We start from the raw sequence: 13,523 nt of genomic DNA, 5'->3' as shown, positions 1-13,523 counted from the left end.
GGATTGCCATGAAATGGTGTGCAGACATTCATTTTTTGAGTGAAATGTTTCAAAAACTGTTGGACGGATTGCCATGAAATTTGTGGATGCTCCTTATTTCCTTAGTTTACATCATAGGTTCCTGATCTTTTAGCTTTTCCTGTGATGCTTTTGTGATCAAAACAAAAAAGGATATTTCATAGACCAGAGGTGCTTTTTTCTTCCTCTCTCAGGTGGTGTTAATTATCTTGTGACTTCAGATTTATCTTATAACTTCTTGGCCACAACAATAAGGTTAAGACACAATGGTTTTGATTTAGTAAATGCTCTTTAAATAGCTTGATATACTCCCAAAACGAATATGTAACAGAAACTGCATACACAACATGTTCTCTATAGAACTCTTTACAAATACTGATCCAATACCAGTGTGTTAAAAAGGAAACCTCAGTCAGTCCAATGCAGTTCACAGTCACAAAAGAGAGACAACTCCGGGTTAAAAAAGATTGAAATAACACTGTGTAACAGTGTCCGTATTCACAGATCAGTAACAGAGATTATGTACAATATATAAACCAGGAACCAGTGGTAGAAATGGTGAGTCAGTCAGTCTGCATCATCACCCTTAGCTCCACTACAATACTGGCATCTCCTGGAGAAATTCAGACTGGGAAATACACAGTCCACTGGATTATTACTCCTCTCGACTCTAAAGACCTTACGCCACCACAAGCTGGCCACAATATCATGGACATAGCATTCATCATAAAATTCAGCATATGCTTTTGAGAAATAGCACAGTCCCGTTTTGTGGCTTATACATTGTGTGGTATCGGATCAGTGCATAGACTCATGCACTTGCGAAACCCAATTACGTATATTGGGCAGTATTGGCATTTTCCTCTACTGGAACAACCTGACTATGAAGTTGCAGGTGGTGGTCAAGTTAACAATAATAAATATGGGACGTCCACAAAAGCTATCAAAACAAAGGCACAAAAATTACTTGGGTAGATTTAGGAAAAGATCACAGTTTGTGTTAAATAATACAGTATTTATTTAAGGTAACATATGTAACATAACTCATATACATTATGAGGGTAACTTGCATACATTACGAACATGACATGTATACTATAGTTAAAAAGAGATCAAAACTGACTATTAGCTTCACACGGAACATAAACCGCTGTCTCCTGGGTGCATGTTTGTTTTAACATTTCCCTCCTTCACATGCCAGCTCTCTGGCTTCTTATACTATGTCATGTGACTTTGATGGCACATCAAAACATAACGCTAGAGGGAAGCCTCTAGAGATGACACTAAAGGGGTACCTACAGAATCATAGTTTGGAGCATAGGGGCATTTGATACAGTAATAGTGAGAATGGGCTGGCACACAAGGATGTGGTCATACATATATAATACATAAATATATTTTTTTCTGAAGATTGTTTTGTTGAGGTGGCTGAGAGGATAAGATACAGTGCATATCATACACAATTACTGCAGTGTTCCCGGTTCAATTACAGCTGTTTGTAGCATGTCAACCGCATCTCTCTCCACATTTCCAGTCTAGCTTACGGTCTCTATTAATAAACGCAAAGTTGCCAAAAAATATTTTTTAAAAATTGCTGTACAGTGTGTATGTGGAACATTGTAGTTTATGTGAATGTTTGGAAAGAGACTTTTTTCCAGAAAGAATTACTTCAGGTAGTTTAATTTGGATTCTGTTGCTGTAAATTCTTACTCTTTTCTCTGTTACTGGAAAACCAAACTACTCCTGCATTAAAATAATGGAACAAAACCTTTGAGCCTAAGCTGTGCTAACCCCACTGAGCTGATCGTCACTCCTGTAGTGAGGACAACAGTCTCAGTCACTGTCGCTCAGGCCTGCATGTGTGTATTTTAATCATTGTATATTCTCATCATGTTGCTGTCATTTATTAGTCTGCAGGAGGGCAATGGTATTAGGAAGACTGAGGTTTTAAATGAAGTGGCTGTCCTTCAGGAAGACAATCAGGGTGTCCTGACTTTTGCACAGACTGAGGCTTGGCAGTTATACAGGGATTTTGTAAAAGCTGTTTTTTTCCAGTGATTTTTCATGTTTATTTTGGCCTTTTCTGTCATGTAACTGAGTGCATTTCAGCATCATTCTGCTAATTTTTCCTGTTTTTGTCCAACTCTGAGCACCACTTCCATTCCTATTGTGCACTGTGGAACAAAACAGTCCATCAGCAATACACTGAAGTGATTTTAGTAAGCATGTTTGCACATTGGAGTATCCTTCATGTTGTCCTTTGTTCAGTGTGGACACAGCATACCTGAAACATGGCTAAAATTAGTCTGACAGGACACAATAAATCCCTAAATGAGTGCTATGCATCCTCCTCCGTTTTGTTCTCATGAGAGGAAACCCACAACTAGGACAAAGAAATACAAAGAAGAAGAGGATATAAAATTTTTATTTGTTTTAACTGTGATGTCATTTTGCTGTAGGGTCATTGAAATGTCTGAAACCAGAGACAGTATGACCTGTGTTGAAGTGTGTGTGATACAAATGAGTGTTGTGTCTTCTCCAGTCTATGAAGCATGAGTCCACCAGCAGCCTGAGAACACGAGGGCTGGCAGACTATTAGTGTCTTAGCCGGGGAGGAAGAGAAAGCGAATGACTCCCATTTCACTTCAGATAAATGCGATTGAATTTCACACAAGCACTTATGTGGAGCATGGATGGATGGGGATTGCATTTGAGAGCAAAGACACATGTCTCATAAGTACCATGTAATCAACTTGACTCCATGACAGGCGCCTTTTTTCAATAATGGAATTCATGGTTGTGTCTCACTTAAGTGGAAATGAGAACTAAGTCAGTTTTTACATGTGTCTTTTTTTTCCAACTTTCCTGCCCGCTGCACCACATCCTACGGTGCAGGATTTCACTTAATGTGTTTAAGAATTATGCAACCACTGTAAAATATTTGGTTAGGAGTTCCTTACAAATGGAGGAGTTGGCAGTTTTCTCCAGCACGATAAAAGAAAAGAGTGCAGTAACACTTTATTTGAATGGGTGTGCATTAGACTGTCAGCACACTGTCATATAGCCATACCACAACATCTATCATGAACATGAAGAAGTTTTTATGAATGTTTATGACTGTTGTCATTAAGTATCAGTGCAAAGCTGACATTGTTTGAGATACCATTGTTATGACAACTTGAAATTAATGAAGACAAGAGCTCACTTAAACCAGATAACCGCTATCTGTCCATCAGATTACTCTGTAAGCTGAATCACTGTACTGGTATTGGTCCTGTATTCCGTTGTCAAACTGGCCTTATATAATCTAATGACATATTCATGACAAGTCCAAAATGTGCCACTTAACTTGTGGTCAAACAAATTATTTATGATTTTACAAATGAAATTACAAATGCATTTGACAGTGTAAGAAAACTCTGTGACATCATTATGAAAGGGTTAGGGTTAGAGGTTAAGGTTAGGACCATTTTACTGGAAGTCATTTAAAATATTCATAACACACTTATGGCGGCCAGTGTCAAAACCAACCACATATGGAAATATAATATAATGTTAAAACATGAAGCTAAATAGTTTTTTTTAAGATTGATAATATCAGGTTGCCATGACAATGACATTGAAGCTTATGTTGTCTTGGTTAATGTCAAGTTGTACAACAAAGACATTATTGGCCCGATTAATGTCAATGAAGATGATGTCATGATGAAGAAATCTCAGACAATGTCAACTTTGACATTTATACAACAGTCATTAAACTGGACGTCTTCATGTTCATGACATGTTTAAGTAAGTGTAATGACAGTCCTGTGCACATCCCTTCAAATAAAATGTGACCAAGACTGTCACTGTTTTGACAAAAATCACATCAGTGAAAACTGTGAATAGCTTTGAGCATCCGTGTGGTGTGTATTGATAGATTTCACTCTTTTACTGCCAAAATAAAGCAAAGCTTTAACAATAACGTAGTCAAAATCAAATTGTCTCAGCATTTCAGACAAATGCTCAGCAGTCTAAAGGCGTTCATTTTGATAACCAGCGAAAACTGATTGAAAACCTGCAGGGAGAGTGAAGTTAATTCTCTCCTTGGGGATCAATAATGTTGGTCTTACCTTATCTTATCTTGAGTCATTTCATTCGGTGAACAGTTGGAACTGAAGAGATGTGATGTCAGATATCCACAGCTGGCTGAGCTCAGCAAGTTGGAGTCATTGATGCTGTGTATTCTACTGTGGGATTAAAACATTTCATCTGTGCACACAGCAAAGGTCGACTCTCTTGGGATTTCTTTGAACTCAGCAAAATCTGGCCTCCTGACATAATTGTGGAGGTTAATTAACCAGGCAGAGAGCAGGTGATGTTTCTTGCTGGCCCACAGGTTAAAGGGGGTGACATGTGGGTGGAAGATCATATCAAAATGACTCCCTGAACAGTTTCGGAAATTTGGTTGGGGAAATAGAAACCTCACTCAGCATAAAATCAACTTATAGAAATTTTAACTAAACCCAATATAATGGCAAACACTGAAAGAACTAGTAGTGGAACGTTGCTCTGATGAAAACTCTTCACGGTCTTTGTCACCACAAACAAAATTCTTTTCAACCACATTGTGTTAGGATGAGGGCTTAGATATCGCAACACTTTGACAGACAAGCCTAAAACTCCATGCATGGCCAGATACTACAGGGGCAATCCGGGAACCCATTGGCTTAAAAAACTCTGAGCAATAGCCAATGTTTCAGGGTTTCTGATGTGGCCAGGATATCCCAAACCAATTTGTCACATACTGAGTATTTGTCACTGCCCTTTGGCAGCACAGATGTGCACGATACCCACTGGCAGCTGAAAGCAACACGCCATGCTTTTCAAGTGACTTCAATATCAACCCATCCATGGTTGTATAAGATGCCCCAGGCTGCTGACGTAGTATAAAGAGGGAGAAAATCTGCAGATGCAGGGGTTAGGGTGAATGGATGGCTCAAGCAGACCAAACCAGGTTCATGTCACAAGTGAAACCAAAAGTTTGAAGTTATGTACATCACGTGACTTTCATCGTGCAAGTCACTTCAGTGATTTATGTATCATAATGTTGTTATTGTAACCCCAAACGTGGTCTTATCCTAAACCTACCCAAGTAGTTTATGTGCCTAAACCTACCCAAAATGCGAGCATTTCACAGCATTTAGCATGTGTTAAAAAGGGTTCCTGGCCATGTCAGACAAAGCTGCTAAAGGGTGCCTTGTGCTTCAGTATCAGATGCTGAGGCGTGGTGACAAATCGCCAGTACGTAATGAGTTGAGATGAGAATGTGTTTCATATTGCGCTGTCCAAGACTTCCTTTCTCATGCACCACTCGCAGTTTACAATCTGATTAGCAGCTTGAGCTGTGGGAGGACGGAGGCTAATGCAAAGCTAAATTGTCAGATGTGTCAGGACACATTGACAGATTGCACTTTGGCCAGTGTGTTGCGAACTGTTTAAATGTGCATAGCCAAAGCCAGCCCAAACATGGTTGGACAATACCAGTCGACTACAAATGGAAACCAAAACATTTCAGATATCAAAATCGCGTTCCTTCCCTACAGATTCTGCATATCCAGATATATGTTTATAGATATGACTACTAGGACAAAGTGGTTAACAACATTTTTAGGCTCTGTGTGTGGAGAAACCCTTCATCCATATGCCAAGATGATGACGATACATGACCTTCAAAACCTTCACAAATCTTAATGATTTTTCTTTGGCAGTCTCTTTGTTGAGCAATTATTCATTGGTATTCAGATGCAATGCATATGATGAGTTGTGGGAATCCACAGACACATTAGAGGAAAGTATAGATTCATGCATTGATTTGAACAGCATTCCTTCCTCACAATAATCTGATGAGGCACATAGACTGGCTTACTTGTCTTTTCGCAGCATCTCTGCCCATTGTAAAAGGTTTTAAGATCATTTTGGGATTTGAAATCTTATACCAGGACTATATAAAACTGTGCAATGGAGTTTTTTTTGTGGGACCTACTATCTTAGTTTGCACCTTTATAGTTGCCACTTGAATGTAATTTCAGTCAATGTCCAACTGGTCATGCAGATTGAACAGCCACAGAAATGTGGGAACAGGAGCAGATGGGCCAGGGTTTATTAGTAATAAGCATAGGAGTTCAGGGACACCGTTGCTGATAGAAAGAGATTTGGGAGATTTGAAAAAGACCAGGCTGTTCATTGAGTACAGAAAGAGAAAGACATTGAGTAACAGTAAGATAACGATGTGCAGTGGGAGTAAATGCTTTCATAGGGTGCTGATCTCATCTCTTATGTTAGACTGCAGCTTGTCCTTCTCACCTCATCCTTTTTGTATTCTTCCATCTTTTACAAGAAAAGGATGATTTCCCCAGAGTTCTTCAGCTAGTTTACTGTCCGTGCTGTGTACCTCTGTACCTCAGTCAGCTCTTCTTTCAAGAGTTGTACTCATTCTTAAACGATCAATGTGGTCCAAAACATATCCTTTTGTGTATTCACTGACATATGCTGTAGCCATGGCTGCAGTTGGGCCACTCACAACTACTTATTAAATATGGGGTGGCATCTAAAAACTTATCAACACAGGAGTATCACCACTCCAGATTTGAAAAGAGCACATTTTGCTGGTCTGATTGGTTGTAGGTGGTGCTGATCAAATATGAATCAAGACTGTTGTATCCTTGCCTATTTCTAGACTAAAATGTTTTCAGAAACATGTTTTTGTGTAAGTCTGCACAGTTCACTGCCAGCAGCTCTTACTGGTCAATGAGCATCTGAGTTTCATAAATGCAGATGCATAATTAGGTAGGCTATGGATTATCTATCATAATGACATCATCAAACTGCATCTATTCTGACTGTTCCAATGTAAGAGAGACCCCTAGTGGCAAAATTAACATATTGTTCATTTAAAGGCCATAAAAAAAGTATTTTCTCAATTAGCTTCTTAATATGAGGGATGCAGTCCCACATGATTTTCTGCCAAAGAGTTTTGGTTGTGTTAGACAGTCAGTGATTCCTAGTTTTGTGTTTTAATCTGATTAGCTAACTTATGAAAGTTTCTCTTTCAATAAATGATACTCAAGGATGTTTTCTTTACTTTATAACTTTTAATGTGGCTTATTAGTCACATTCATATTTAACAGTATATTGAAATGCTTACAATAACACTAACCTTGGAGGGGCTTCAATCTCTCTCTTAATAATAACTGTACTGTTGTAAGTCAAGGTTATGATGAATTATAAATGCAGCATACTTGTCTAACTGTTCTCTGCTTCCTTTTCTCTCCATCTGTCTGTAGCCATGGGAGTGCTAATGTCAAAGAAGCAGCAGGTGGAGAAGGTGCAGAAATGCACCGCTGTCGTCTCTGCCTTCCAGGCGGGCCTTAAGGAGCGTCAGATCCTAACTAAACAGGCAGAAGCAGAAGTAGAGGAAGGCGACGGCCCTGCCAAACCATCGGCCAATTCTGAAGAGAAGACCACAGAGAATGCGGTGCAAGAGGAATCAGACAATAGCGCAGGTCCGTCGACCTCCCAGCAGGCATCAGCGCCAAGGGACGAGTGTAAGGTCAACCAGGAAGCTTGGTCGAGGTTACGGGATGGAAAAGGAGTGGAGCCTGAAGACCTTGACAAGAGCCATCAGCTCACACCGCCAGCATTTGTGCGGCCCAAAAGGGAAGCTGATGATGACCAGCCTGTGGAGGTGGAGCTGGAAAAGAAAGAGCAGGTATTGAATGATGGCCTAAAAAGAGCGATGATGGGTGATCTCTGTATGTGTCATTGAGAATTCATGGCCAGGATGTTATCTGAACCAGAAATATATATGTATATATATATATATATATATATATATATATATATATATAAAACTTTTACTCTGACAAAACACACTCTAAATCCCCAAGTCCTCGGATTAAAGAGATGTCTCAGAGATGTCAAAGAATCTCCATGGCAACAGCAGCATATTATCTCTTTTCCTCCCTCAAGTTAGGCATTATGATAAAGCAGTTCAGCCAGGATGTAAAGGGACTCTTAAGCTTTATCTAAACACCCTTGTTGAAGGTGAGAAAGTATGAGATTGAAGTTTTTTTTCTTTTCTTTTCTTTTTTTTTTTTTTTGCAAGGCTTTTTGTGTTTTTGTGCGCGAGGACTCTTCACAGCGTGTATCTCGTGGGCGGGCTGCTTTGGCTGGCTCAGAGAGGTGACCATATCCAGGGCGACGCTGACTAACAGGGGATGGAGTTCACAGGAGCACTGACACCATCAGGTTTTCTGTTTTGCAAAGAGTAAATATTGCCTGGCAACTTGCTGTACTGCCAAAGCTGCACTTTAACAAGAGGTACAGGAATAAAAACATCTACCTTGCAATAATAATGGATATGTACTTGAGAGGGTGAGGTTGAAACTTAACAGAAATTGTGCCAAGACCACGATGAGTATAGTAATCTCATGCATGGTTTTGCCAAACTAATAATGCCAGTGGGTGGCTTTACTTGGTATGGCATTAAATCGTCAGCATACACACTGACAGTTCTGTATCTCCATAGCAACTCCTACCTTATTTACTAATGTCAAGAATCAGGTCCTTTCTGACCCCCCAACACATCCGACATGACATCACAATGTCAGTGTCCCTATGCTTCAAACTTTCTAACATCGTAGATACCCCTCTAGCATCATTACTGGAGGCGCCCCTCTAGCATTATGTTTTGATGTGCTCTTGAATTCATGTGAAGTAGCACAAAGGGCAAGAAAGTCTAACTAGGTGAGGTGGATGAATGGGTCAAGCAAACACAGGACTTTCACTCAGAAGAGTTGGGTTCATGTCCTATGTAAAGCCAATAATCAACACTGATTTTTCTAATGTTATGTGATGAACATAATTCCCCCCACAAATCCCCAATCTATCATTAAAACAAACAAAGATCTGAAATGCTTACACTGTAAGGCATACAATATCCTGTGTTGAGTCGATTTGTCTATTTATTTTTTTTCTTTAGTCTATCCTAATATATGTGCTATCTATGCTTTTCTTGTGTTGTTTTCTTTTCAGTGCTGTTCCATCTTTCCTTGCGTTGTATAAGAGAAACATCTAAATCTAAAGTGCAAGTATGCTAAGTGGCTGAATTTCCTCCACTTTTTACATTTAGTGAGCTTTACTCAGCTACAGCTTTACTACAGCTGTGCATACAAGATACTTCACACTTCAACAGGCCCTAACTGCAAGGAAAGTTGCTGAGCACAATCATGTTCCAAAGGGGATGACGCTTCTGAATTTTATTGACCCCATGGCTTTTCCTTTAGTATAATCTTTAGAATAAGAATTCATTCTCTCTGTGCCCCACTATGTTCAAGGGTGAAATCATTATGCTGTTTGTTGCATCCAACACACATTTAATCCTCTGTGGCATAATGAAAATTCAAGCGAACAGGTTCATTTTAATTATTAGTCTTGATTCTTTAAAAAATCCTGCATCTTGGAAGCTGTTGAATGACCTTTGCCATGATTTATAGTGCCTTAATTGTCCTTTCATTGAATGTCTATCTCATTTTGACTGGGGCTACGATGTGGGAAGCTTGCTGATGTCAGAAGTGGGCCATAACTATAAGTCAAGTCAGGTCAAGTCAAGTTTTATCTATATAGCCTGAACCCACAAATCACAGTTGCCTCAGGGGGCTTCACAATATATACACCATACAACACCCTCTGTCCTTAGACCCTGGATTCGGGCGAGAAAAAAACTCCCCAAAACAACCCCCTTAAAGATAAGATAAGCTGTGACTGAGGAAATTTGACAATGTCTCATCTGTTATGTGTCTACAGCCCTGAAGCTGGTGCTATGGCACTGAAATAGAGATAAAAAACAGCAAGTATGGAGACTGACAATGTCTTCGCGTGGTTAACCAGTCAAGCATTCTGCAGTTATTTTGCTTGGCTTGACAGCTGAATGTATCCTGGCTGTAAATGGAGCCTACGGGGAAGCTGGAAAAGACAATGAAGACGTGAGACAGGGACACAGATGTCAGTCTTCATGTGAAAGGCAATGCTGTCTTGATTATCTATCTAAGACCATAAGAACACAACACAGAATACAGTACAATACAATAGCCATTCAAACACACCATCAAACGCCTACCACTGATGGAGTGATGCCTAATCATTCCTCAGTCTGCCTAATCAAGATGATCGATCAGCAATCTGCAACAACAATATTTATGCAGATGACACAATCTGACTGGTGCACTCTGTTTTTACATCAGCCACCGAGTGACGAGATGTGTGACGTGTGTGAGGTGTGGACGGCCGACGACCTGTACCCCTGCAGGATCTGCACTCGAGTGTTCCACGACGGCTGCCTGAGGGAGCTGGGCTACCTGCGTGCCGAGGCCCTGCAGGAGATGAGAGATACAGCCCACACTGTTACTGGCTGGAGCTGCTACTATTGTGTAAGTCTGCACAGCTCGCTGCCAGCAGCTCGTGCTGGTCGACAAACACGTAGGTTTTATAAATGCAAGTCCGTGAATAGGTAGGTTTCAGAGTTAACGGTTTGTTCCACTGGCCTGTGGATCATCAAAGAATTATTTCAGCAAACTTCAGCCCGAGTTTTTCTTTCTTTTCTTGATTTGACTGTTTTTCCGTCACCATTTCATCTTGTTCATCACTCAGGACAATGAGATGAGTCTCTTGCTGTGAGCATTTGTCACAACATGTATCCAAGATCAGCAGCAAACCTTATTCTACTTCACGCTATTACTTTTTATACTGTAGCTTTCTGAGTGATTCCGTGAAAATGTTTAGCATCATGACTTGAGACACTTCAGACATCCAAATGCTATGGAGCAGGCGTCTTTAGGTTTTCAGGCCAGAAACCCCTTACTACATGTATTGCATTGAATATTTTCGGTCTTCTCTAGTTTGAAGTTAGCCCATAGCTTCTAGTCAGCAGCAGCTGTAGCACAGCTAATGTTAGCTGTGTTAGTTGGCCAGTAAGTTTCAGTAACACATAGTGTACTAGTTTGCTGATGTGGCTTGGGATGAAACTGAATTTGACGCACCTGAATTAGAGGAAAGTCAACTTCTGTGTAAGTTTACAAAGGTATGACACTGATCATGCCATTCAAAAGTGGCATGATCCAATACACGTAATTCGGGGCCACTACTGCAGGTAAGTGTTTTATTATTAAAAGCAGCTTATGTACCATTAAGTAGGGAAGGGAAGTGAATGCATCATCAACAGGCTAATTCTGAAGACATTTCCATGACCACTAAATGGTCTGCCAGAGGTTAGCAGTCATCAGACTAATCTTTTCACAGTTACACAAAAAGGGTATTATATTTGGCTATTTTCATTAACATAATTCATTTAGATAACATGTTTTAATGGGCTGAATATATTATTTGAATGTCTGAATATATTTAATTATTCTGCTAAAAGATGAGCAGTTACAGTCTGGAAATGTAACATTAACAAACGCTGGAGATCCGATTTGACTAAAATATTAATTTCACTACTATACCTGGATATTCCTAGTTGGGTCTCTCTGAAAACGCTCTGCCAGTGTCTGTGTCTAGGGTCTGCATTTCCCTCCTCCCTTTTTTTCTGTTGCAGCTCCGAGTTCTCTTTCTTGTGCTTTTCTTTTTTGTTATGTGTCGTGTTGCTACAGCAGCCTTCCTACTACACAAGTTTTCATGTTCACAGCTGTGAAATAGCTCCAAATGATGCTTCTCCTTCGTTCAGCCATCATTGCAATTCTGTGTTGGATCAAACTAGTCAGGGTTTGTATGTGCTCCACGTGCACAATACGTATGTTGTTTGAGTCAGGCAGTGGAGAAGCAAAGATGCACTAAGATGTACTCACAACAGTATATATGCAACATTGGTACTTACATATGTAACCAATGAAATCTAGTGTTGTCTGCATTGTGTTGCGATGAAGTCCAGACCATCTGTGGAGGCAACCTCTGTTTATTTCTGACAGCAAAGAGGTAAATAACAAAATCAGTTGTGACCATATAACTTACAAATATATCTTGACTCTGTTACTAGAGCTTCAATGATTAATCATTAAATGTAAGTATTTTTTTTAAAGAATTCTCTGATGTCAGCTTCTTAAATGTGAATATTTTCTGGTTTCTTAACTCCTGTCTGACAGCAAACTGAATATCTTTGGGTTGTGGGCAAAACAAGACATTTGAGGACGTTCTCTTATCCTTTGGGAAACGTTGACATTTTTCTGACATTTTAAAACAAACAACTATTAATCAGTGAATCAAGAAAATAATCAACCAATTAATTTACTATGGAAATAATCATTAGTTGCAGCCCCATCTGTTACATATATTATGGCTTTATAATTGAGATAATATAGATATAATAGAATTTGTTACAGATGCATACACTAGTATAGGATGCTCAACAATAAGCAGGTGTATTTACACTGTTACCTTTCAATATTTGTCACCAGTTTCTCACAATAAAGACACATCTTTTTATTATTTTATTATTATGTATGTATATTATTTAACATTTACGCATTAAAATGTCCAAAAATACTAGTCATGTCATATATTTTATGGAGTTGTACTTCTAATCATTCCAAATTTTTCCAATAATGTTCAAATGCAGAGAAACCTATAATTTAAATAAGGTAGCTGTTATTAGCTAGTTGTTATATTTTCTGGAAAAACATGGGACATGAGAGAGGAAGTCAGCAAAAGTGACTAAACCTGATGTGGATAAAACTTTGATATTACCTTTGTATTTTGATATCGATCTGCTATCGATCTCTCTGTTGCTGTCACAACAGTATTGTAACAGTTTCACTGTGAGATTTCAACAACCTTGTCAGCATTACACTAAACAACTGCTGACCTACCTGCTAGCTAGCTGTCAGAAAGATCCCATCCTTTCTTCCATTTTCAAACATAAAAAATGATAGATGGGACTTTCTTCCTCCACAAACCCATCTTTGACCAAGTGTAGATGTACAGACACTGACATGCAGATAGCATTGTAACCACACAGCAACATTAAGCCTTTTTTTCACCGCAGATATTTTGACATATCATAGCAGGAAGAGCACAGGTGGAACTAATATCACTAATGATTGCTCTGTTTCCATTAAGTGTCAGAGTTACATTACAATAATTAGCTACAGCTGAGTGAGTTTGCCAGCTACAGTTGTCATACCAGCAAATCAATTGTTGCTGCCACACTCACTTGCTACAGCTTGTTAATATACATGCTAATTATGTAAGTTATAATTAAAACTGTGGCCGTTGCAATGGGAAAACTGCACTCTTTGAAATTGCAATTTTCTTTTTTATGTATGAGATCTGGACCATCCCTGTTGTGACAGGCGACTGGCTGACATACAGTATGTTGATTTGGATGTTTTACAGCACTGATAAACTAAAGACAGTGAGCTAGCATTCAGTTGTTACTGTTGAACACATGTTCAATCGACAGCAGCTATTGTAGG

At 39.3% G+C, this 13,523-nt stretch overlaps 1 protein-coding gene across 3 annotated transcripts in view; it reads left to right on the top strand.

Annotated features, from left to right (window-relative positions):
* Nucleotides 1-13,523, top strand: part of phf24 (PHD finger protein 24) — a 46,392-nt gene that overhangs the window by 8,982 nt on the left and 23,887 nt on the right. For all 3 annotated transcript variants that reach the window (XM_084746448.1, XM_084746447.1, XM_084746446.1), the window contains exons 2-3: nt 7,344-7,768; nt 10,302-10,487. In XM_084746448.1, the coding sequence (XP_084602574.1) occupies nt 7,346-7,768; nt 10,302-10,487 (609 nt within the window). In that variant the 5' untranslated portion in view covers nt 7,344-7,345. The remainder of the gene's footprint in view (nt 1-7,343; nt 7,769-10,301; nt 10,488-13,523) is intronic.

Source organism: Lutjanus erythropterus, chromosome 20, assembly GCF_056507025.1.
Source record: "Lutjanus erythropterus isolate fLutEry1 chromosome 20, fLutEry1.hap2, whole genome shotgun sequence".
Taxonomy (NCBI): domain Eukaryota; kingdom Metazoa; phylum Chordata; class Actinopteri; order Lutjaniformes; family Lutjanidae; genus Lutjanus; species Lutjanus erythropterus.
Note: the sequence above shows the minus strand (reverse complement) of the source record. Positions and strands in the feature narration are given on the sequence as shown.